The sequence below is a fragment of the Perissodus microlepis genome, chromosome 13 (genome assembly GCF_051167445.1).
Source record: "Perissodus microlepis isolate ML-2025 ecotype Zambia chromosome 13, ASM5116744v1, whole genome shotgun sequence".
NCBI classification, from domain to species: Eukaryota; Metazoa; Chordata; class Actinopteri; order Cichliformes; family Cichlidae; genus Perissodus; species Perissodus microlepis.
Window position 1 is genome coordinate 34,130,467 of NC_140473.1, and position 23,146 is coordinate 34,153,612.

The following is a 23,146-nucleotide window of genomic DNA, read 5'->3' on the forward strand; positions in this document are numbered from 1 at the left end:
TTGTAAATAACTCATGAAAGAAGAAAGTTACGTTGAAACCAAGCACACCACTGTTTTTATTGTGACATTACCAATAAGTTTGATGTGTCACATGGTCCTCTTCCTATTGGAAAAACAAAAGTTGTATCCAAGATGGCCGACTTCTAAATGGCCATCATGGTCACCACCCATCTTGAGGAGTTTGCCTTTAACTTTAATATCACTAACCATTCCCATGTTATTACGGTGTATCCATATAAATGGCCCACCCTGTATTATTCCTTTCACAGACTGACAACTGAAAAGGCTCAGTCTGAATCACAGCAGCCTGTGTGTTAAAGCAATTATATCTCTAAGTATAGAGGCACCTAAAATTCTTGGTTTTCCTTTTTGTGAAGGAGACATCAAAGTTTTATCTGTCACATACTTTTGGAAAAAAATTGGGAATCGGTGAAATATTAGGTATGTCCCAATTCATAGGCCGCATCCTTCTGAGGCCGCATTTGTAGGCCTATTATGTCACAGCGACACGACAAGAGCTGTCCAAATTCGGCCCACGAAGACCGCAAAGGCCAGGTCCTCTGAAGGATGCGGCCTATGAATTGGGACATAGCTGTTGACTTTACCTGCTTATTGTAGCAAAAGTCTGTAAATGCCATAATATGCATGGTTGTTGCTATGGTGATAGTGTTTTTCTGTACAACTTGCAACAGCTGTAGTCCCAGATTTCATCCTGAAAGGACACACAAATGTAATTTCATCAATGAAAACTGCAGAAATAAATACTGCTGCTGTTTGTACCATGTCAACATATCTCAGGTTGCTTCCGCTCTTCCAGCTGTATTTGTTTCATTAGCATTGATACAAACTCAGTGCTGACATTTATAATTCTTCACAGAATGGCTGTTGTTCAGGTTTAAACTATTTAGATGTAATTATAGAGTCATTTTCAGGCCTGAAGGAATCTACAAAATCTGCATGAGTTGCACTTGTAGAATGCTGGGTGGTCAAAATGTGTTTTTATTTTCATATAATTGTAAAATGATTCAATATACTGTCCATTGTTGCTTCTAATATTGTCTCTTTTTTACTCTACATGTTCCAGGGAGATGATGGTTTACCTGTACCTGGATGTTGGAATAAAGTACGTTTGTCACAGCATTGTGTTTTTGCCTGACATGCTAACTTCATGGGGAACATTGTGTGACCTAACAACTAACATTTTGCCTTTTGTTTTTCCTTGCAGTGACGATAACTTTGGAATGGCTTGTGTGATGTACATAGGATATTTATTTTTTTTACTTTTACTATTCTATTATACATGGAAAAAATAAATATATATGGCAATTTTGTACATATTGTTTATTTTAATAAATATGACAGTGTGTATGTAATGTTTTTTATATATCTATGCATTGTTTTATATGATTGGCTAAGAAAAATGATAATGTGGCTGAATTTGCATTTTGTGAAGAGAATAATGCTCTTTAACTTATTGCATTATGTTTTGCTCTGTTGTGATAGACCATGCTGCACTGGGATGTGGGGCTGGCAACATTTCTAATTTAGCCTTGGAAAGTCTTGGTTGAACTCTCCTCTGACAAAGTGTTGAAAACTATAATAATGAGAGCAAGCGCTGCATATAGACTAGTTTAAATTTTACTATATGTTCACACAGGGACAGGAAGCTATTTTAAATGTGCACTTTGAATTTTAGGCTGTTGTGCTCATATTAAACTGAAGAACATGAAGACATAAGAGATCAAACTCATGTTTGTCCAGTAACTACTATACTGCAGTGTCATATATTCACTTCCAGCTTTCCTAGGCATGCTGACCACCACAACACACACTGTAGGGGATACAGTGTGAGTAGATACAAGCTGAAGACATCAAATATATAAGCATGATAGATGGAATTATGTAGCAAAGAAAAAATGATAAATAACTCTAAATATGTTTTATATTTTAGATCCCACCCCTTGCCTCGCTGAAAGCCCTGCATACCCTTGGCCCTTGGCTCAATGAACTTCATGATGTAGTCACCTGAAATGGTTTCACTTCACAGGTGTGCCTTGTCAGGGTTCATTTGTGGAATTTCTTGCCTTCCTTATGAGGTTGGGACCATCGGTTGTGTTGTGCAGAAGTCAGGTTGGTGCATGGCTGACAGCTCTATTTGACAGAACCAATCAGTTAAGTAAAGAGAAACAACAGTCCATCATTACTTTAAGAACTGAAGGTCAGTCAGTCCGGAACATTGCTAAGACTCTGCAGTCGCAAAAACCGTCAAGTACTATGATGAAACTGGCTCACATGAGGACCGCCCCAGGAAAGGCAGACCAAGGGTCCCCTCTACTGCTCGGGAAAGAAACACAAGGAATGGACATTAGACCAGTGGAAATCTGTGCTTTTGTCTGATGAGTCCAAATTCAGGCACAATGAACCCGCATGGCTACCACAGCATCCTGCAGTGACATGTCATTCCATCATTTATTCTCTAACAGGACAATGACCCCAAACACACCTCTAGGCTGTGTCAGAGCTATTTGACCAATAAGGAGAGTGAAGGAGGTCTGCACCAGATGGCCTGGCCTCCACAGTCACCTGACCTAAACCCAATGGAGATGGTTTGGGATGAGATGGAGCGCAGAGTGAAGGCAAAAGGGCCAACTAGTGCTCAGCATCTCTGGGAACTCCTTCAAGACTGTTGGGAAACCATTTCAGGTGACGACCTCATGAAGCTCATGGAGAGAACGCCAAGAGTGAGCAAAGCAGTAGTCAAAGCAAAGCGTGGCTGTTAGGAAGAATCTACAATATAAAAAAAAGTTTTATTTAATACTATTTTGTTTACTATATAATTCCATATTATGTGGTAAACACAAAGGAGAGTGTAACTACCATGATGTCAGCCCGTGAGTTTTGACTCTGGGGATACTGTATTTGGAGTGTAAAATTATCAGCTAATCCTAGCAAGTTTTGGTGGGAAGCTGCATTTCGTGTCAGCAGTGTGCTGACTTTTAGTGCTAAGTAAAGAACATCAATAAAATAGAATTTCACTCACCAAAACAGAAACAACAACTCTTGTAATATGTAACAAGCCATACTGTTTGTTAGCGTGGCAGCAACACCAAGAGAACAAGCTTCTTCACTTGTTTTTTGCTGTGTAGGATCTTAGTACCATTAGCAAGAATGCAATGCAGCTGCCATATATTTTATTAACTGTATGTTTCAAATCAAATTCTCTGCTGTCCTGCATATTATACATGTAGTTTCATATAGTTTAGAAGTGAGCTAAATGAGAGAGAAGCTGTGTATGGGACAATTAACCTGCAGAAGTTGACTCATGTTATCAGAAGTTTAACATTTTTAGGAGTTTAAAAAAGGGTGTACTCTAAAAGTATTATGTTATTAAATCGAGAAAATAGCTGTTCTGTCTCTTGCATACATACTACTACAGTATGAAAAAGTATTTGACCTCTTTGTGATATTTATTTATGTATTTATTTTCATATTTGTCTGTAGGCATGATCAGCCACAGTTGTCTGTATCAGCACACAAATCAAAGCAGCAACAACCATTTGGATAAGCCTTATTTATGTAAATTGAAGTTTTTGTAACTGGCTCTAAGCTGTAAAATTGGTCATTTTAACAGTCGTTTTGTGGGGAATGATAAACCTTTAAGTCACAGTTTTTTGGCCTGTCTGTGTTGCCGTTCCTATTCAGCTGAAGAGGTCGCCCATTGCATTACATCCAGACCAAACTTTGCAAAGTGATGAGTTCATCAGTTAGGAGATCTAAACGTAGAGTGCTGTTAAACTGTTTTTAAGTTATCAAGTATTCCAAAGTGCTTTTAACACTTATGTCAAGAAAGAGGGCATCAACCAAGATTTTGTAACAATTTTAATTCCAGGAAGATTGATCCTGTAAACTAAATGTCCAATTGCACAACAGGAAAGTAACAGCTCTGTCTTGCTGCTTCGTGTTATTCCTCTACGTTTAGTTCATTCTAAATAGTTTTGTCAAATTCTCCTGTTTTATGAACCTTGGTTTCGGTATCCTAGTGGCGTTTATTTTTCTAGTATTCACCCCAAACATTGCCACTCTCATTTAAGGCTGCTGCTGCTGCAATCTCCTCGTAGTCTCATCCTGTTATGAAGAAAGCTGTAACCTTATTGGACAATGTGCATCCTTTTTTTTTTTTATCCACAAACACTTTTTGTAACAGCTGTTCTCATTAACCACATTAACAAAAGTGAGCGGATGAAATGAATCCATTATATGCTGCTGCTCTTTGACAAAGCTTTGTGTGTGTTGTGCTCTGACTGGATTTGATGTTGCCATTAGAGATTATTGTTGGATCCTTCCCAGCAAATATTCATTGTGTCATTTAAATTAACTTAGTCACCAGTTAGCCTTGTTTTTGCTCTGATATTTATCATGCATACTTATGCTCAGATATTTAAAATATTTATTTTGTTCAGTGACAGTCATAATTAAGTTTACATTTATAATGATTTGGACTAAAAATAATTTAAGTGTACCCATTAGTTACAGAGTATCACAATCCAAATGGTAGACCCTGTTTAATCTGCGCTCTAGAGGATTGCATTGTTTTATGTTGTGAGGTTGTTGTTATGTCATTAACTTCAGTGCAATCCAGGTTTGAAGAGGTTTCAAACTGTATGTTAATAAAATACATGGCATTTTTTACTCAAATTCTATGCTGTCCTACATATTATAAATGTAGATTAGTATAGTTATCATCACAGACAGTAAAGAACCAGCCGCTGCACTTGTTTTTCCTGTAATGTTTGACAGAGGTTAAAGGTAGCCCTTTGCCAGTAAAATAGGGAAAACTGAGTGAGCAAAAAAACAAACGGTATACTCTAAAAGTATTCAATTATTAAATCCAAAAAAATTAGCTTTTCTACACTCTTACATACACAGTGCTGTGAAAAAGTATTTGCATCAAGGTATATTTTGTATAGAACTACAAATGTTTATGTCATCAAGTGTTTGCATTGACATGAGTCATATTTAATGCACGTTGGGCTCAGTGCAGATATAAACTAAATTGCCAAAAGTATTTGCTCCACTGCCTACACACACATATATATGACCTTGCGTGACATCCCGTTTGTGGCGGGTGGGATTCGTGGTGTGGCTGCGGGGGAGACTGATACACTCGAGCTCAATCAGGTCATCATGCCTCCTCTGCATAAAAGACAAATGAACTGGGTCCTGACGTTGTTGTCGTGCAGCTGCAAAATTGCAGCCGAGTGTACAGAGAACAAGCAACCGGAATAAAAGAGTGTGTGAAAAGTGTTAAGATGTGATCGAGTTCGTTGTTCCCATGCCACAACATTTTTAATCCATAGGGTTTAATATGATGTTTGCTAGTTTCTGCAGCTAAACAGCTTCAACTCTTTTGGTATACAGTGGTCCCTCGTTTATCGTGGGAGTTACATTCTTAAAATAACCCGCCATAGGTGAAGAACTTTATTTTTTACAATTATTATAGATGTTTTAAGGCTGTAAAACCCCTCACTACACACTTTATACACTTTTCTCAGACAGGCATGAACATTTTCACGCTTTCACTCTTCTTTAAACACTCTCAAAGTTCAAACCTTCGTAGAGAAGTAAGTCCAGTATTATAGAATGAAACCAAAGATCAAACCCTGTTTTCAGGTCCAACTACAAAGAAAGGAAATACAATCTATGTTTGTTTTCAACAGTGTCTTGCAAACAAGTTCAGGACACTAGGTAACACTGTAATATGCCCGGCAACTAACAGCATGATTCCTCTGTAATTAAAAGGAATTTCAGTGTATTTTATTTGAAATTACAATGTAATTATATTTATATACACATAGACTTAGACCTCTACAATAAGTAGGGAGCAAGTCAGGCTTTTATGGGAAACAAATAAATAATTATACTATAAGTACATTTATTTAGTGCTTAGGAAATTGTGCAGTACTTAAAATTACTTAAGTATGAAATAAATATAATCTAGCAGCTAAATCTAGCCTAATTTTGAGATATTTTACAGGAAATGAGACAAAAATTATACTGTAAGTACTAAAACTTTAGGAGAAATGTATATATGTATATATTGACTATTCAGCCACTTTTATGGCTGGAGTAAATCAAGAACTTTAGCAGCAGGAAGTAGGGAAGAGATGTCCAGTACATAAGTTCAGTTGAAATGTTAATATTTCTGCTGCTCTGTTATTTTTATTAAAACTGTGCTCATGTTTAAAGGGTCAACATCCTTTCCAACTGGCAAAGAAGTAGCACTACTGCAGATGATCTCCCACAATCCACCAAAAGGAAAACTTTGGATATAGTGTTTGCAGTTTTTACCCAGTTGGCTTTTCAACTTTTTCCTGCAGGCTGGGCACAGGGCTAGTAGTGTCAGAGACTCTGGTGGCTATGCTCTGCTGAACACAGTAACCTCAAAAAGACTGGATAGTAGAACATTTGCTCCATGGTGTAGTTGGTCATTGAAGTGTTTCTGGACAGAACAGCAATGCGACTATCACAACCACAGAGAGCTAGAGGTCGAGACTTTACCTGCTGATCTGTTCCACTGACTGATCTATTTATCACCTAAAAAAGCATGGTCACTTGCAATGTGTTGTGTTTGATTTGAAATCATTACCGTAACTGTGATAAAGAATTCAGAGCAGCTCACAGAGCAGATATATGCCATGTGTTTCCATGAAAAACCAAAATGCAAAGGGAGACCCACTTGATGATTCCTTACTGATACTAGTTGACACACTGCCTTTTTAAAAAGAAAATCCCTTTAACTGCAGCTATGACCATTTTTGAATGATTGTGCTGTATGTATGATGTGTGAAACCAGCATCGCACATCATGTTTGTTCTCATATATGATATTTTTTACTTTTTTGTATGAACGCCATGTTCACTGCTGTATATGTATGTATTGTACAAGATGAGAATTTAATGTATAAATGTACGTAGCGTGTAAATGGAGTGCATGAATTAAACATCTTTTAAGTAGTGAATACGCATCACAGTTCTGAAAGGGTGGTATTCATATCTTGACTAATGATTTCTTGAGAAATGTATAATTTGTAAAATACTTTGACCTATTGTTTACCAGAATTACATAATTTTAACATTTGCATCTTCCATATGTCCAGCCCCGTCACTTATTCTGGCTCAGAAAAATCACATTTGTTACTCATTATATTGAATTGTAATTAATCTTTTTCCATCTAAAACAACACAGCGTAAATCGTTTTGCTCATTTGTTACTGTACATTGAGCTAGCATAAAATGACTTGTCAGCATTTCACCTTCCTGTTATTGTAGTTCAGATGTACAGAAGCATTCCATGTCATCCTGACAGCTGCCATGTAAACAGACTCGGGTCAAAGTCGTATTTTATTTTATGGGGATTTTTCAGTTTTGGAGTTCAGTAGTAAAAGAATGATGTTTGATTTTTTCATTGGGTACAAGTGCACCTGGAAAATTATATAGTTATATTTATTAAAATTTAAAACGAAATTATGAATCACGTAGCTTCAATCAATATTATTTTAAACATAAATCATAAGTGTCAACACTACGGAAGCGTAGAGCTGCCATCCAGGCAAAAGAAAGTTAGAGCTATATGACATTATAACATGAAAACTTTATGTATATACTCACATTTGAACAACATAATTATCACATTATAACAAAAATGATAACTATAGAAATTTTATATTGTAATAATGTGATAATATGTTGTTCAAATGTGAAAAGTATATTGTAAAAACATGAAAAGTATATTGTTAGAACAATAAATTTCTCATGTTATAATGTGATATGGCTCTGTTTTTCTTTTGCCTGGCTGGCAGCTCTATGCTTCCGTACAACACTCAAAGTAATGCAGCTTCAAAAAAAAAAACAAACAATACTAGTAAAGAAAAGACTTCTACCACATTTATTTCTTTTCTGACAGTGCTGTCTATGAAATAATGTTGTTGTTTCATTTAAATGGGTTAAATATTGTGTTTGTTTTCTTTGGTTGTCAAATATGTTGTTTATTAGCTAATCATATGCTGTTTTGTTTATTTGATGTTTTTTTTTTTGGAATTGGTGTTTTATTTATTTAACTGTTTGTCTATTAGATCTGGATCTTTTGTCTAAAACTGCAAAAATGGACTTGGTGGAGGATGCAACCTCCAAAAAACCTTCTGGTTGTGCAATGTATATTGTGTATTATATAATCAGTTTTATATGTTTAGTTGCATCATTGGTTTATCTGCTTATAAATCTAATTACATTTGTCCCTTAGCTGTACTTATTAAGGTTTTGTAGACATGCAGCCCCCATCCACATGATGCCCCAGTTATACAGGCCTTTGTAACAGTCACTGACCCCCAACTGTTGCTAGGGAAAATGTGTAATGCCCAACTAGTTTGCAAAACCAGTGGACTTATCTACAAACTTTGGTTAGCTACTTTCCTAGCTGTAGTGAAACTATGAAGAGGGCAACACAAACAGGAAAGTTGTACCTCCACCCAGTAAGACAACAGTTTTCAGAAACCACTGCCAACCAGTCAGGAAACAAACATTTTTCTCTGGTAATTTGTGACTTTATCAAATCCAGTATCCAGCGGGAACTCTTTGGCAATATGTGCATTACTTAAGATGATACACTTCAATAACCTGATCACTTAAGCTGCAGTGTCCTGAGTTCTCAGCCATAAGGCAGAAGATATAATTGTTTGATGATTTGTTTAAAAGTACTTGTTCTAATTTATGTTACAGTTTTCAGCTGTGTTTTCTTTCAACTTGCTTTCAATATGTTTCCCCTTTTTGTGCTGCAACAGATTTTGTATCTAAAAAATATTTAGCGCTTTCTGTTTTAAGCCTCTACATTTCTGTTTTTTGACTTTATCTGATTTTTGTTTGCATGGTTTATTCAAAGTACCAATTTATTACCGATACGTTGTTGCAACAAAAGGCTAATGACTAATCTTATTGTAGGAATTTGTTTTATGCAACATAAGAACAATGTGAACACATACAATACAGGTTTTGATTAACAATCTGTAAGTTCTTCTAGAAAAGCTGAAAAGTAGTACTTTACATGATAAGTGCACAATGCAGTTGTTGGCAAAGCTTTAACCCAGCAACATGTGTATGTAACATCTATGTGGTTGCTGGAGTCGATATAAAAGCCATTACAGGAACTCCAGGAAGCTTAGAGAAATTCACAGAATCCAAGTATTTCACAAAGGTGATCCAAGACATTGAGGTAGAGGTATTCATACTAAAAGTTTAAAGTTCTTTGATAATGACAATTCCCCACAGCGCTCTTTACATCAAGCCCTCACACATTCTGCGTGTGTTTACAGCGGTGTTTTTTTTTTTTGCTGTCTATTTAAATTAATATATATTAATAGCTATTTTAAATGAATTAGTGCATAAACAGTTAATTTACTTTACTTCAAAGTATAATTCTTGATATATAATTTCTTTGATTTGAAAGTTTGAGACAGAGAGGAGGTGGGCATTAAATGTAGAATTTGCATGCTACTGTTTAACCTGTTTATTTTTTTCTCATTTTGGTAATAGATCATTAGATGTACTGTCCATTTAATATTTTTCCCCAGCAAAGTTAAAAGATATGTGTCTGTGCTACCATGACACTGACCTGAATTGTGTCATGGTAGAAATTTCCGTGACACACAGCAATTTGTTAATTTAGGGTGGAGTCAGAAGATGTTGATTTTGCTTTTGTTTTCCAGAGGAATGTTTTTCATTTTTATAATCCTAAAAATGGCAGCTGTTGTCACTGATTGACACAGATTCACTGTTCAATTCAGCGTCGAAGCAATTTGTCACTGACTCAGAATAAAGAATTTTACTTTAAATAGAATTATGTGTGTGTATGTATGGAGTCAACTTCTCTGCAGTAATAATTCAATTTTCAAAGGAACACCCAAAGGAAAGGAATATAACTGGTAGGCAGGCTAGCAAACATAATAACGTGGTCTAGGAATCCATAGAGTGGAGGGGATGGTGGGAGAAGAGATCAAAGGAAATTTCTGACAATGAAAGACCTTGATAGATGAATGAGTTGAACCCATTGATCGGTTGGCTCGACTCTGAACTGAAGCTCTGACAGTGACGCATGCATGGATTTTATGACTTGTGGTGATGGCTTGACGACTCGTAAAAGCTTATATGAGCTTGTCTTGGAGTAGAGGATGGAGAGGGAATGCCTGGCTGGTTAATTTACTTTGGGTAAGGTAGCGATAACTACTGTGCCAGTTTCTGAAATGTACAGCGGTGACAGTAAGCAGAACTGAAAGACTGATTAGAAGACAACTGCTTGCCATAAAAATAACCCCCAAAACCGGCAGAGAGGCAAGCAGAATTCCACCGAACATCGAAGAAGATGATAATGCTATGTTGGATGTTGTCAGAACCACAAGTCTGCTTGGATTGCTGTCTCGAATAACTGCATTTAGATGATGCTAGTGAGAACACTTGAGAAGTGAAGGGACACCTTGAGGAATTAGGCCTATTTGCGAGTTCAAATGTCTTAAAAGGAGCAATAAAGGACAGAACCTGGCATCCAAACAATGACAAAAGAATCAGAAACAGACTTAATGAGGGGGTCTAATGGTCTAACATCCTTCAGTGGGCCCTATTCTCACTACCCACCACTATAGAGACCAACAGGTCTTTGCCATAGAGTACCAGAATTGACAGGTCCACCACTGGCACTCTGTGTTGATTCACCCTATCTATCTATCTATCTATCTATCTATCTATCTATCTATCTATCTATCTATCTATCTATCTATCTATCTATCTTTCTTTCTTTCTTTCTTTCTATCTGTCTCTCAACCAGACATTCTGATGAACTCACATGTTGGTCATCCTCAGACTTACCAGTTGACTATTTAAGCTGGAGGAAATTTCAGCTATGTATACATTCTTCCACAACCCTCAGACTGACAGGCAAAGTAATTCAGTTTCTGGCTGCATTTATTAGTGTCACCAACACTATTTACAGTCTGTCTAACCACTTAGACATTTGTCTCATCCTTGGGCTATTCTGAACTTTCCGATTCAACTCAATTCTGTTTTATTTATATAGCACCAACATTCACAACAGTTGCCTCAAGGTGCTTTATACTGACTAATTCAGGTATGTGGGGACACAACACCACCACTCTGTGCCACCTTCATCACTGATTGACTTCTAGCCATCCAAAGATTTAGCCTCTCCTCCACCAAGTACAATCAAGCTGCCTGCTTGAATACTGAAATTTAAAAAAAATAAAATAAACAAACATACAAACAAAAAAACTAGCCACAATTTGCCTCCCTCTTGACTTGTATATTATAACATATAAAAGCATATTTGGAATCAAATCCACATTCTAGCTACTGCTGTAGGACAGGTAAGTATCACCTTTTTTTAATTCCTTAAGTTCTATTTAGGACCATGTCTCTTATACTTATTAACATATACATCAAACTGTTAATTTAAACCGCTGACGGCCAAAAAAGGTCAAAAGTCATGTATATTCACAGGTACAGTTATTTTCCATTAGACGTGTTAATTTTACAGGCTTTTTTGTAATTGTAACGATATTTCATCTATTTACAAAAGTAACAGGAAAATTCTGTAGAATGACAGACTGTTTTTACAGTGTACATTAGACCACAATATTATGGTTCATGTATTGTGCACTGCCATGCTTTGAAATCCAGTTTTAGACCTTGCTGCGGCTTCTTTTATTTCTCTGTTAACCGTTGACAATTGTGAGTGCTGCTTTAAGAGTATAGCAGGGTGTGTCCACACAGCTTTGTTACCCGCTCAGGCAACCCAGTATCACGTGGTCTCAGCCTCTCCCTGGTTCACTGCCAGGCTCCCTTTCACTACAGCTTCACTAAAGCTTGAGTGGTTAATACTCAGACTGCTAAACTATAGATTTATGCCTTTTCTTTAAAAGCACTGACATATTGTGAGGTAAGTGAACTGCTAAGTGTTTTGTTTTTTACAGAATATAAAATATTTTGTAGGGCTTTAAATTATCACTGGAAATTTCTTCTTCTTTCCTGGCAGACTAAGCACGGTTTAGTTCATTCCTGCCTGAGGTGTTCAGTTTCTATTCCTGCCTGTAGCCTTTTAAAAAAGCAGCAGTTGGCTGATATCACTGTTTTTACATCAACCTTGAACAAACCTACAATTTATTTAAGTTATGGAGCGCCTGAAGTTAGTCTTGCAGTACTTCCAGTCCAACTCCGAGTCCATCTCCAATGGAATTTGTATCATCCTCGCCCTGGTTAGTGTCAAGCTTTACACCAGCTTCGACTTTAACTGTCCGTGCCTCCCTCAGTACAACAAACTTTACTCTCTGGGAGTGATGATAGTCCCGCCTATTATACTGTTCTTCCTGGGAATCCTTGTCAACCGGCACACAGGTGTCATGATGGACGAGTGGATGAGACCCATTGGGAACAGGTCCAAAAATCCTGCTGTTGTCAAGTAAGTCAAGAATTTGCTATCTAACAGAAGCACACAGACAGGCTGCTGTTGCTATTATATGTAACTGGACAGTAAATGAAATGAAAGTACTGATTAGTACTAATTAAGCTCAGTGAAATCTGTAGTGTGCTGCATCACCTCTTCTTTTGATAGGTCTAGAGTGCAGGCAGAGCAGTTTATCAACTAGACTTTTTTTTTTACTATGGGATTTATTCCATAGTTCCATAATTTATTATTTATTTATTTCAGCATTAATGTGACCTTGTAGATGAAAGTCCCAAATCCAGATCCTTTTGTATTACACACCTTAGAAATGGACACTGTTCAAATCTTTTCCTATTTTGTTTTGCAGGTACTTGTTCTCAGCCATGATCCAGAGGGCCCTGCTGGCACCAATGGTGTGGATCCTGGTCACTTTGCTAGATGGAAAGATCTTTATCTGTGCTTTCAGTGTGAGTGTAGACCCTGCACTCTTCTCAGGTAAACACATGCTAAACTATCCTTTCTGTTATATACCATCTTTTTAGTCTCACAACAGTTTTGGATGATATAAAGTTTGTTTCGACAGGTATGCCTAATAACACAGGTCTGGATGTTCTCAAGATCATGGCCAAAGTACCCTGTAAGGAGGACGTTATCTTCAGGAATAGTTCTTTCCGTAAAGCGGTTTCTCGTTATGTTCGCTGCCATTCACAGGTAAGTTCTCAGCCACATAAACAGTCCCTTCTCCCTGGGGCACACGGGAATTATTATTTTTCAATGAACATTTGCTATTATTTAAAACCGACCTCCTATTAGTCTGTGAAGGATTTTACAGAAAGATGGATTGATCTGACCGAGTGTCAACCAATAAAGCAATTAGAATTTCGACTTTTTACATAAGAAATGTATTATTTACTTCAAAAAATTACAAACCCAGGGTGTCTATTATCACTGAAAAAGGAGGCCTTTAACAATAAGATACTGTAAAAGCTTGATTTATTGGATCAATGGCGAGAATATTAGACCTGTAACAAATAACAGACATCTGCAACACTCACATCACATTAGCTCTGACATGAGCCCTGTCAGCAGTGAGGCGTTACCCAACAGCAAGAAGGGCTTGGATATGAACCTGAATAACCCAGCCGGAGCGCTTCTATGTTGAGCACCTGCGTGGGTTCTTCCCGGGTCACCAAAGACATGTTTGTTGAGTTAACTGGCAATTCTAAATTGGCCATAGGTGTGAAAGACTGCTTATTTCATTGTGCTGGCTGTGTGAGGGAACGGCAACCTGTCAGGGTGTGCAGGAACAGTTAACAAAAATGTATACAGGAAATTGTCAATTCAATTTATTTATACAGCGCCAAATCACAACTACAGGTGCCTCAAGGTGCTTTATATTGTAAGGTAGACCCTACAATAATACATACAGAGAAAAACTCAACAATCATATGACCCCCTATGAGCAGTTTGTCATATTTGGTGACAGTGGGAAGGAAAAACTCCCTTTTAACAGGAAGAAACCTCCAGCAGAACCAGGCTCAGGGAGGGGCGGGGCCATCTGCTGCGACCGGTTGGGGTGAGAGAAGGAAGACAGGAAATAGCTTAGACAATGTTAAAAGCTTGTGAAAACATAGTGAATGCAATGAACTCATTATTTAGACATCCCATGTGCACCTAAAGTTTTAATGTTTGTTTTGTAATATCTACTCTGAACTTAAATCTAACAACAAAAACAGATAATGAAAACTTACACTTATAATGAAATGAATTACTAAACTAAAGCTACAATAACCGGCAATCCCGAAACAATCTGCTAAATTAATGAAAAACAAAAATTCAAAAAATCTAATGAAAACAATGGAACTTTGTTTTTAATGCTTTTTCAACAGCAGCATTAAGAATGAGAGCTGGAAAAGCTGGAAAAGCTGCAGAGCTTATTCTGTGCAAACAAATAACAGTCCTTTCAGGAAACTTCTTCTTTGACTTACCAGCCATAGCTTAGTAACAGTCTTTAAAAGACACATTTTGTCCTCTGAATTTTGAAACTAAAAAACACCTTCACAACATTTTTGCTCAAAGCAAAGACTCATCAACCAATAAGCGACAAATTAGGGGAACCCAACCAAGGGATTAATAAAGTTTTATCTAATCTGATCTAAATTAAACATTAAAGAACCTGCACTGGCTCTCTGTGGCCTTGTCACAGTCACTGCTCTGCTTACTGACAGTTTTCTTCGCTTTGCATGATTTGCTTTCTTATCCTGTCTAGGCGATTGGTTGGTCCATCCTCTTGTTCCTGATTGTACTGGGAGCACTGGGACGCCTCATCAAGCCCTGTTTTGACGATCATGCCACCTTCCTGCAGACACGCTACTGGAGCAACTATCTTGACGTGGAGCAGAAGCTCTTCGACGAGACCTGCGTCCTACATGCCCGAGACTTTGCCCGAAAGTGTGTGGTGCAGTTCTTTGAGGACGTCAGGGAGGACTCTCTACATCTTCCACACCCGGTCTTCATCAACAAATTCAGAGAGGAGTGCGATGATGAAGAAGAACAGCTTCATGGGATAACAAAACAGGAGCAAGTGGACCAGCTGCTAAACAAGTGGTATTACGGCAAACCTGAACTGGATGTGTCTAGGATTGCATACAGGCCCAGACCATGTGTTACCTGGGAGAACCATGAAGGGAAGACATTATACTCTGATGTGTAGTCCACATGTCCACTTAATTTGAGAGCCTTCTGCAACATCACGAACACCATCTTCAATTCAATTCTGACAAAGGTTTCAAAACCGGAAGACTGGACCATAACATTTCAGTCAGTGATGGATATATATGCAGAGATTTACCGACTATTTCTGCTAAAAGATGGCCACTTCTTTCAGAATCTGTCTTTGTCATTTCATCCACTGACTTCTGCTCAGTGACCTTAATCCTAGATGCTGTGACAGGACCTGGAGACTTATCAGCTAAAGTTCTGGCAATCAGACACTTGACAATTTTCAACAGATGCTCATATGAAACCGTTTCAAATAATGACAAAGAAGTGTGTAAACATGTGTGAGGGAATTGGATAAGGCCTGAAAGAGCAGATAGTGTTATATTAGATCAGCTGTAAATGCTCTCTTGAGTTGTTTCTGCATGAAGGTCATTTCACTGGCCAATGACACTCTGAGCATTGGAAATGGTCTAGCAGCAGTTAGTCAGTTAGGGACTTGACTTATAGTGGCAAAGTTTATAGTTGGGGCTGGAAATTGTCTAATATGAATTCTGTTCATACTAGAGAGCATTCAAAAGTTTGTTTGTTTCCCCATCAGCTTCGTTATAAGCAATGACATTGTTTCCAAGGTTCTTGGTCTAATTTTCCTGTTATTATCTGGTCTACTGACTATTTGGTAAGATTCGTCTAACATGCTGGCTAACAAAGCAGCATTCAGTTCCATTCAATCCCCACAACTGATTCATTTACACACCAACCTGTAAAAAATGGCTGTTTCAGAGGAAGAGTAAAAACAGGCAGTATCCAAAAGAGAAAGAACACATGAAGAATGCACCACTACTATAATGGAGTTCAGTAATAAAGCTAAAAACAGCTAAATTAAAATTTGTCTCTTTCAAGAGTCAACAAAGTGGAAGAATTATGGTGTGGTGTATTATTTTTACCTTTGACCACTGACTATTTAGTGTTTGTTAGTAATAACTATCAAAACCACAAAAATGTTTGTTTCCAAGTCAAGTCCAGGATCAAATGGACAAATGGATGTTTTTGATTTGGAAAAGAGTGAGAAAATGGTTTGTCTTCATATGAAACATGTTGCAAGAGTCATTTGAATTTGTTGGGTGTTGGCTGACTAGCTTTGCATAGAAAACATGGAGCTCACCCACAGATTGATTAAAAGATGCAAATAGACACTTGGCAGCAAACAAGCACTAAAAAGACCTCTTTTTCAAGTTTCCCCATCTAGTTGCATTAATACATTCTTTTAACCCTTTAAGACCTACCATAGAACCAAGTCCGCCAGAGCTTATATTATATTTTTACATGTTGTAGTGCCATTTTTGGGAGCATTTCAAGTTGCTATACATCAATACAACCATTACAGCCTAAATTTTAATAATATGTATGCATTAAGTGCATAGTAATTACATAAATTGCAAAAAAGTGCAATAAACTACAAAAATTTTTAAAATCGTTTTTGTTTTTTTAAAATATATTTCTAGTTAGAGAAATTTAAGAGGCTTATCCCTCAAAACTGTAAATACAAAAAAGTTGCACAAAATAGTTTCCCACCACAGGAAATTTATTTTAAGTGTCTTCATAGTTTTATTTTTGAAATACACCAATTTTTATACACTGCAGGAAAAACGAAAATAAATATTATAGTGCAAATTTGCAAAAAAGCAGCATATGCATCAAAATAAACTATTTCCAGCAGTGCAATATGAGTCCTAAGCATCCCAGAAATGACACAGAAAGTCATAAAGTCAAACATAACTTTTAAAAACACCAGTATAGGCTCATGAGGGCCTGATGGTAAAAAACTACATTTCCACGAAAATGACGTCACTTCCGGTTTCGGGCAGGTAATGGCGGACATGCAAAAGTTCGTGCTGACGTCTATTCCAACGTAGGAAGTGTTATGAACAGCTGGTGGGATCGGCAAAGCGTGTTTCTGGAATATTATGTTTTTGTTGCTGCAAGTGCTTTTTATGCAGTTTTTGCAAAGCTATATGTGGAAGGAAACCAGGACCTAGGACAAGCTGATGGCATAAGATGTAAGTACAACTCCTCCAGTTTCATATGCAAAAAAATTATTGCGCTAGCTCACGTGGTTGCAGTGCTACCGGGATTTAAAAGTAGTTGCGCAAAATGGAGCGTGCCCGCTCTGACCGGTTTTAAAGGGTTAATGTGTATGGGTATGTATATGAGTTTTGTATTGCAAAACTAAAGGCAGTTACCACTAACGTTGCACAAGCTCCCATTAATGCCATTACTGGCTGAAGCTCTCAATTTACCGGTCCATCTACATCCCTACCCTCACCTATGGTCACGAGCTGTGGGTAGTGACCGAAAGAACGAGATCGCGGATACAAGCGGCAGAAATGAGCTTCCTCCGAAGGGTGGCTGGCCTCTCCCTTAGAGATAGGGTGAGAAGTTCGGCCATCCGGGAGGGGCTCAGAGTAGAGCCGCTGCTGCTCCACATCGAAAGGAGTCAGCTGAGGTGGTTCGGGCATCTGACAAGGATGCCTCCTGGGTGAGGTGTTCCGGGCATGTCCCACCAGGAGGAGGCCCCGGGGCAGACCCAGGACACGCTGGAGAGATTATATCTCTCGGCTGGCCTGGGAACGCCTTGGTGTTCCCCCGGATAAGCTGGAGGAGGTGGCTGGGGAGAGGGAGGGCCTCTCTGCTTAGGCTGCTGCCCCCGCGACCCGGCCTCGGATAAAGCGGATGAAGATGGATGGATGGATGGATGGTTGTCTTTGTTTTCCAGACACAAATTACACTCTGATCAAAAAGGTTTCCAGGAGCAGCTGGAAGCTTCATTCAGTGAAAAAGCACAAGTAAAGAAGATCAGTGTGTCTACTCAACCCCATTCCTGGAAAACAAAGACATTTTACTATTTGACACTACAGTTTGTCTCTTTTGTGAAGTTTCACATTTCACAACTTAAAAACCAGTCTTACTTGTTATCATCTATCGTCCACCTGGGCCTTACACAGAGTTTCTCTCTGATTTCTCAGACTTTTTATCTGATTTAGTTCTCAGCTCAGATAAAATAATTATTGTGGGTGATTTTAACATCCATGTAGATGCTAAAAATGACAGCCTCAACATGGCATTTAATCTGTTATTAGACTCAATTGGCTTCTCTCAAAATGTAAAAGAACCCACCCACCACTTTAATCACACTCTAGATCTTGTTTTAACATATGGCATAGAAACTGAACATTTAACATTGTTTCCTGAAAACCCTCTCCTGTCTGATCATTTCCTGATAACATTTACATTTACAACAATTGATTACACAGCAGTGGAGAGTAGACTTTATCACATTAAATTTTCACTTTTCTCCCCTCCTCCTCTCCCTTAGCTTCCCTGCTTAGCCTCTTGTGTTCTTGTCTAATCTCGTGTTTTTTGTATTACTTTTCCCTGGAACACTCTCTCACAGTCTGTTCTCTAAAACCTAAAAGAGGAATTATGGATTTGATCAACTGGTCCCTGAATGCAACTGACACCCTTTTCTCAACAAGAAGTCTGGGCTCGGGTGAGCCTGAGTGTCCTGGAGGGACTTTCCCTGCCGGATACACGATGGACGGGTGGCATAACTGGAGGATCGTGTGCCTGGCGGGACTGTCGATTGAAGACGCTGAAGATATCTACCTATTCGGAACCATGATAACAGGGTTCTTGCTGATCGGAGCTGGCTTGGCCCTGGCTTATCGGAGAATTAAGAAAGCGGAACCGGCTGTTCAAACCCCCACAAGGCTGCCCGCTGGGATTGAAACGATGGGACGAGGAGTGAGTTCTCAAAATGGGCTCATTGAGTCAGCACGGATAAGATCTTGGAGAAGCTTACGGCTGCCGTGAGTTCTCAGAATCGTCTCTTTGAGCACAAGAATGACAACATCACAGAGCGTAAGTTTGATAACATCATGGAGAAGCTCACGGCTCTCCAACGGGAGATTGAGAGACCAGTGTTGGACTGTTAGAACAACTTTGAAATTCATATGAGCTGTTCGCACTAAAGTAAAAACCACCATCACTTCATGCGGATACCCGTTTGGCGCCAGCTGCAAGGCCGGAGCTGAACAAAACACCCTGATAACAACTGTGTTTAGTCTGTTCCTTCCCACTCCATGCAAGGCCACCTGTGTTGGCTGGAAGACTGTTTACTTAGCCTGGCAGGGCGAAGGACACTGTCTCAGCTGAACTCTGAACACACACATACACTGATACACACTCATCCCCCCTCCCTTTCCATACGCCTTCGATGCTTGTCCCCTCCCGGGGACCGGATGCGCTGCCTACACCGGCTCTCTATTACCCTTTACCCGCCCCTGTTGCTTGTCTTGTCTTTCTATGGTGTATTGTTAGTCATGTGCTTTTTGTATGCGCTGAGGTGTGTGTTTTTTCTGTTCTCAAACTGATCTCCCTGTTGGAGCTCAGTCTGGGGGGAGTTCTTTTTTCTCCTCATCTTTCCTCATGTTGTGTATTTTCCATTGTTATACCTCTCTGACCTGTCTTCCCCATGTGATGTTTGTATAATGAACGCTGCTCCAACAGAGGTCGATTATCTTGTTAATAATTTTACCTCCTCACTACGTAAAACTCTGGATACTGTAGCTCCTGTGTTGTGAGCTCCCTCACTGCATTAATAATAATATTAATAATAATAATAATAATACATTTTATTTATAGGCGCCTTACAGACCCTCAAGGTCACCTTACAGTAACACGTAAACAATACCATAAAAAACATAAGAAAAATGTGTATATAGCAAACATGGCAGATAAAATTTAGACATAAACAGTCATAAAAGTATAAAAACAAATATAAAAACTGAGCAACGTAAAAATGGCCTAAGACAGATCAGGTGTATGCAATTTTAAATAGATGAGTTTTGAGACGTGATTTAAAAGTGGTGAGACAGTGTGTGGTCCGTAGAGCAAGTGGAAGTGCATCCAAAGTCTCGGGGCAGAACAACTAAAGGCTCTGAGTCCAATGGTAGTCAGGCGAGCAGGTGGAACAGACAGAAGGGAAGCTGAAGAAGAGCGGAGTGTACGATGGGGTGAGTATGTGTGGAGAAGATCGGATAGATATGGAGGAGCAAAGTTATGAAGCGCTTTGAAAGTGAGAAGCAGGATCTTGAAATTGACACGGAGGTGAACTGGGAGCCAATGAAGCTGTTTAAGAACAGGTGTTATATGTTCAGTGGCTCTAGTTCTGGAAATAATACGAGCAGCTGTATTTTGAACCAACTGCAGTTTATGGAGGGATTTATGAGGTAGACCATAGAGAAGAGAATTACAGTAATCTAAACGAGATGTGACAAGAGCATTGACAAGTATGGCGGTACTGTGTGGAGTGAGTGAGGGATGAAGACGGTTAATATTACGGAGATGAAAGTAGGAAGGCCGAGTGATATTATTTATATGTGCTGTGAAGGACAGAGTGCTATCGAGGATGACACCAAGACTCTTAACCCGAGGGGAGGGTGTGACAACAGAGTTATCAATGGATAACGAAAGACTGGTTGGAACTGTAGTCAGTTTTGATCTGGTGCCTATTAAAATGAATTCTGTTTTATTGCCATTAAGTTTAAGAAAGTTGTGAGTAAACCAGACCTTGATTTCTCTTAAACAGTCAGAAATGGATGTGGGTGGGAGAGTAGCTGTGGGTTTGGAGGATAGGTAGAGCTGGGTGTCATCTGCGTAGCAGTGAAACTGGATGTTATGCTTCCTAAAAATATTACCTAGGGGTAGGAGATAGATGATAAAAAGTAAAGGACCCAGGACAGAGCCTTGGGGTACACCAGAATTAACTGGTGTAGATACTGATCTGTGAGGGAGTAATTGAACAAATTGTGAGCAGCCAGGGAGATAAGAAGTAAACCAGGCGAGTGCTGTACCACTGATGCCAATAGATGCTAATCTGTGAAGGAGGATGCGGTGGGAGATAGTATCGAAAGCTACTGTAAGGTCAAGGAGAATGAAGATGGAGATGAGTCCAGAATCAGCTGCAAGCAAAAGATCATTGGTGATTTTTACTAGGGCTGTTTCTGTACTGTGACATGAACGGAAGCCGGACTGAAACTGTTTGTAGTTATTTCCAGTGAGATGATGATGAACCTGTGCAGCCACTATCTTTTCAAGAATTTTTGCTAAGAAAGGAAGATTTGAAATTGGCCTGAAATTATTTAGATTGGAGGGATCTGAACCATTCTTTTTCAGTATTGGAGTTATTATAGCAGTTTTAAGAGAAGAAGGAACAGAACCAGATATAAGAGAGGAGTGTATGATATTAGCAATCAGTGAGCCAAGAGACGGGAATGAGAGTTTGACAAGATTTGTCGGCAGTGGATCAAGTTTACATGATGATGACTTTAAGTTAGTAATTATGGAAGATAGCTGAGTTATTGTGGGAAGTTCAAAACTGGACAGAGAGGATGACAGCTGAGAAGGACAAAAAATGCAGATAGAACAATTGACCATTTCACAGGATGAGGGCAATTGTTGGTAAAGATTCTCAGTCTTGGTGTAAAAAAACTCCATAAATTTGTTGCAAACTGCGGCAGAGTGTGTATGTATGGCAAAGGTATCAGGGGGTTTAACAATATTATGAAATGTAGAAAACAAAGTGCAAGTGTTTCCTTCAGCGGATTCAATAACAGAGGTGTAGTAAGCAGATTTAGCATGATGAATAGCTTCTTTATAGTGTTGTATATGACTGAGATACATATCCTTGTGAATAGTAAGTCCTGTTTTCCTGGAGAGACGTTCTAGGCGGCGTTCAGTAGCTTTAAGTTGGCGAAGTTCAGATGAGTACCATGGTGCAGAGCGAGAGAAAGAAACAGTTCGAGTTTTTTGGGGAGCCAAGGTATCTAAGAGGTTGATAGGTTCATTGTTATAGTGAGATACCAGGTCGTCTATGGAAGCTGAGGCATCAATGGTAGGTAAGTTATTAATGTACAGAAATATACAGTTAACAGTTGGTTTAAATAATAATAATAATGGATTGCATTTATATAGCGCTTTTCGAGACCCTCAAAGCGCTTTACAATTCCACTATTCATTCACTCTCACATTCACACACTGGTGGAGGCAGCTACAGTTGCAGCCACAGCTGCCCTGGGGCAGACTGACAGAAGCGAGGCTGCCATATCGTGCCATCGGCCCCTCTGGCCATCACCAGTAGGCGGTAGGTGAAGTGTCTTGCCCAAGGACACAACGACCGAGACTGTCCGAGCCGGGGCTCGAACTGGCAACCTTCTGATTACAAGGCGAACTCCCAACTCTTGAGCCACGAATGCCCTAAATAATATCATTTTATGTAAAAAAAAAAAAGTTTATAAGAATCATTTTATATATTTTTCCATAGCATTACATTTGAATTTAACAGTTCAATTTTTCAAATAACGGACAAATATTTGTGAAATTATGATACATTTGTGAATGTATTTTAACAATCTAGATATGCATATGTACAGACAAATATATTTAAAAAACAAGAAAATTATGTTTTATTACATTTACAGTGATTTTACGTTATTTTACATTTGAAATGTAAAATCACAGTCTATTTATGTAAATGTAATGATATTCTAGAAAAACAGTACAAAATTGTAAAATACACAGTAAAATACTTTTATATTACAATTTTGTTTTTTACAGTTTAGTCATCTGACCCAGGATTTGAGTTTGCCTGGACCTGTTAGTTATTTCTGTAAAGAGGTACAAGTTAATTTGTTATTTCCTGAGTGTATTATTTCATATGCTTTTGAGTTTGCTAGTTCTCAGTTTCTTGTTTAGTCGGTTCCCTTTCATTGCTAGCCTGTCTGTCTCTGTCTGTATCTCTCTCTCTCTCTCTCGGTCTCCCTCTCTCTGTACCTCGCTACCTCTTCCTCAGTCATGTCTCTGTGTT

General features: G+C 38.6%; 2 protein-coding genes across 5 annotated transcripts in view; both read left to right on the forward strand.

The window, feature by feature from the left end:
- Positions 1-9,943, forward strand: part of col13a1 (collagen, type XIII, alpha 1) — a 108,186-nt gene extending 98,243 nt beyond the window's left edge. For 2 of the 4 annotated variants that reach the window (XM_084947844.1, XM_084947843.1), the window contains exons 36-37: positions 1,085-1,123; positions 1,226-4,694. In XM_084947844.1, coding sequence (XP_084803970.1) covers positions 1,085-1,123; positions 1,226-1,228 — 42 coding nt within the window. In that variant the 3' untranslated portion in view covers positions 1,229-4,694. Of the gene's footprint in view, positions 1-1,084; positions 1,124-1,225; positions 4,695-6,246 lie in introns of those variants that run through there. The other 2 variants (XM_084947845.1, XM_084947846.1) reach the window with 1 other exon arrangement.
- Positions 9,944-12,229: 2,286 nt separating this feature from the next.
- On the forward strand, positions 12,230-16,146 carry calhm3 (calcium homeostasis modulator 3). The gene is made up of 4 exons (XM_084949343.1): positions 12,230-12,516; positions 12,869-12,996; positions 13,085-13,212; positions 14,771-16,146. Exons 1-4 carry the CDS (start codon positions 12,230-12,232, stop codon positions 15,212-15,214), a joined length of 987 nt encoding a protein of 328 aa, XP_084805469.1. The 3' UTR covers positions 15,215-16,146.
- Positions 16,147-23,146: the final 7,000 nt, after the last annotated feature.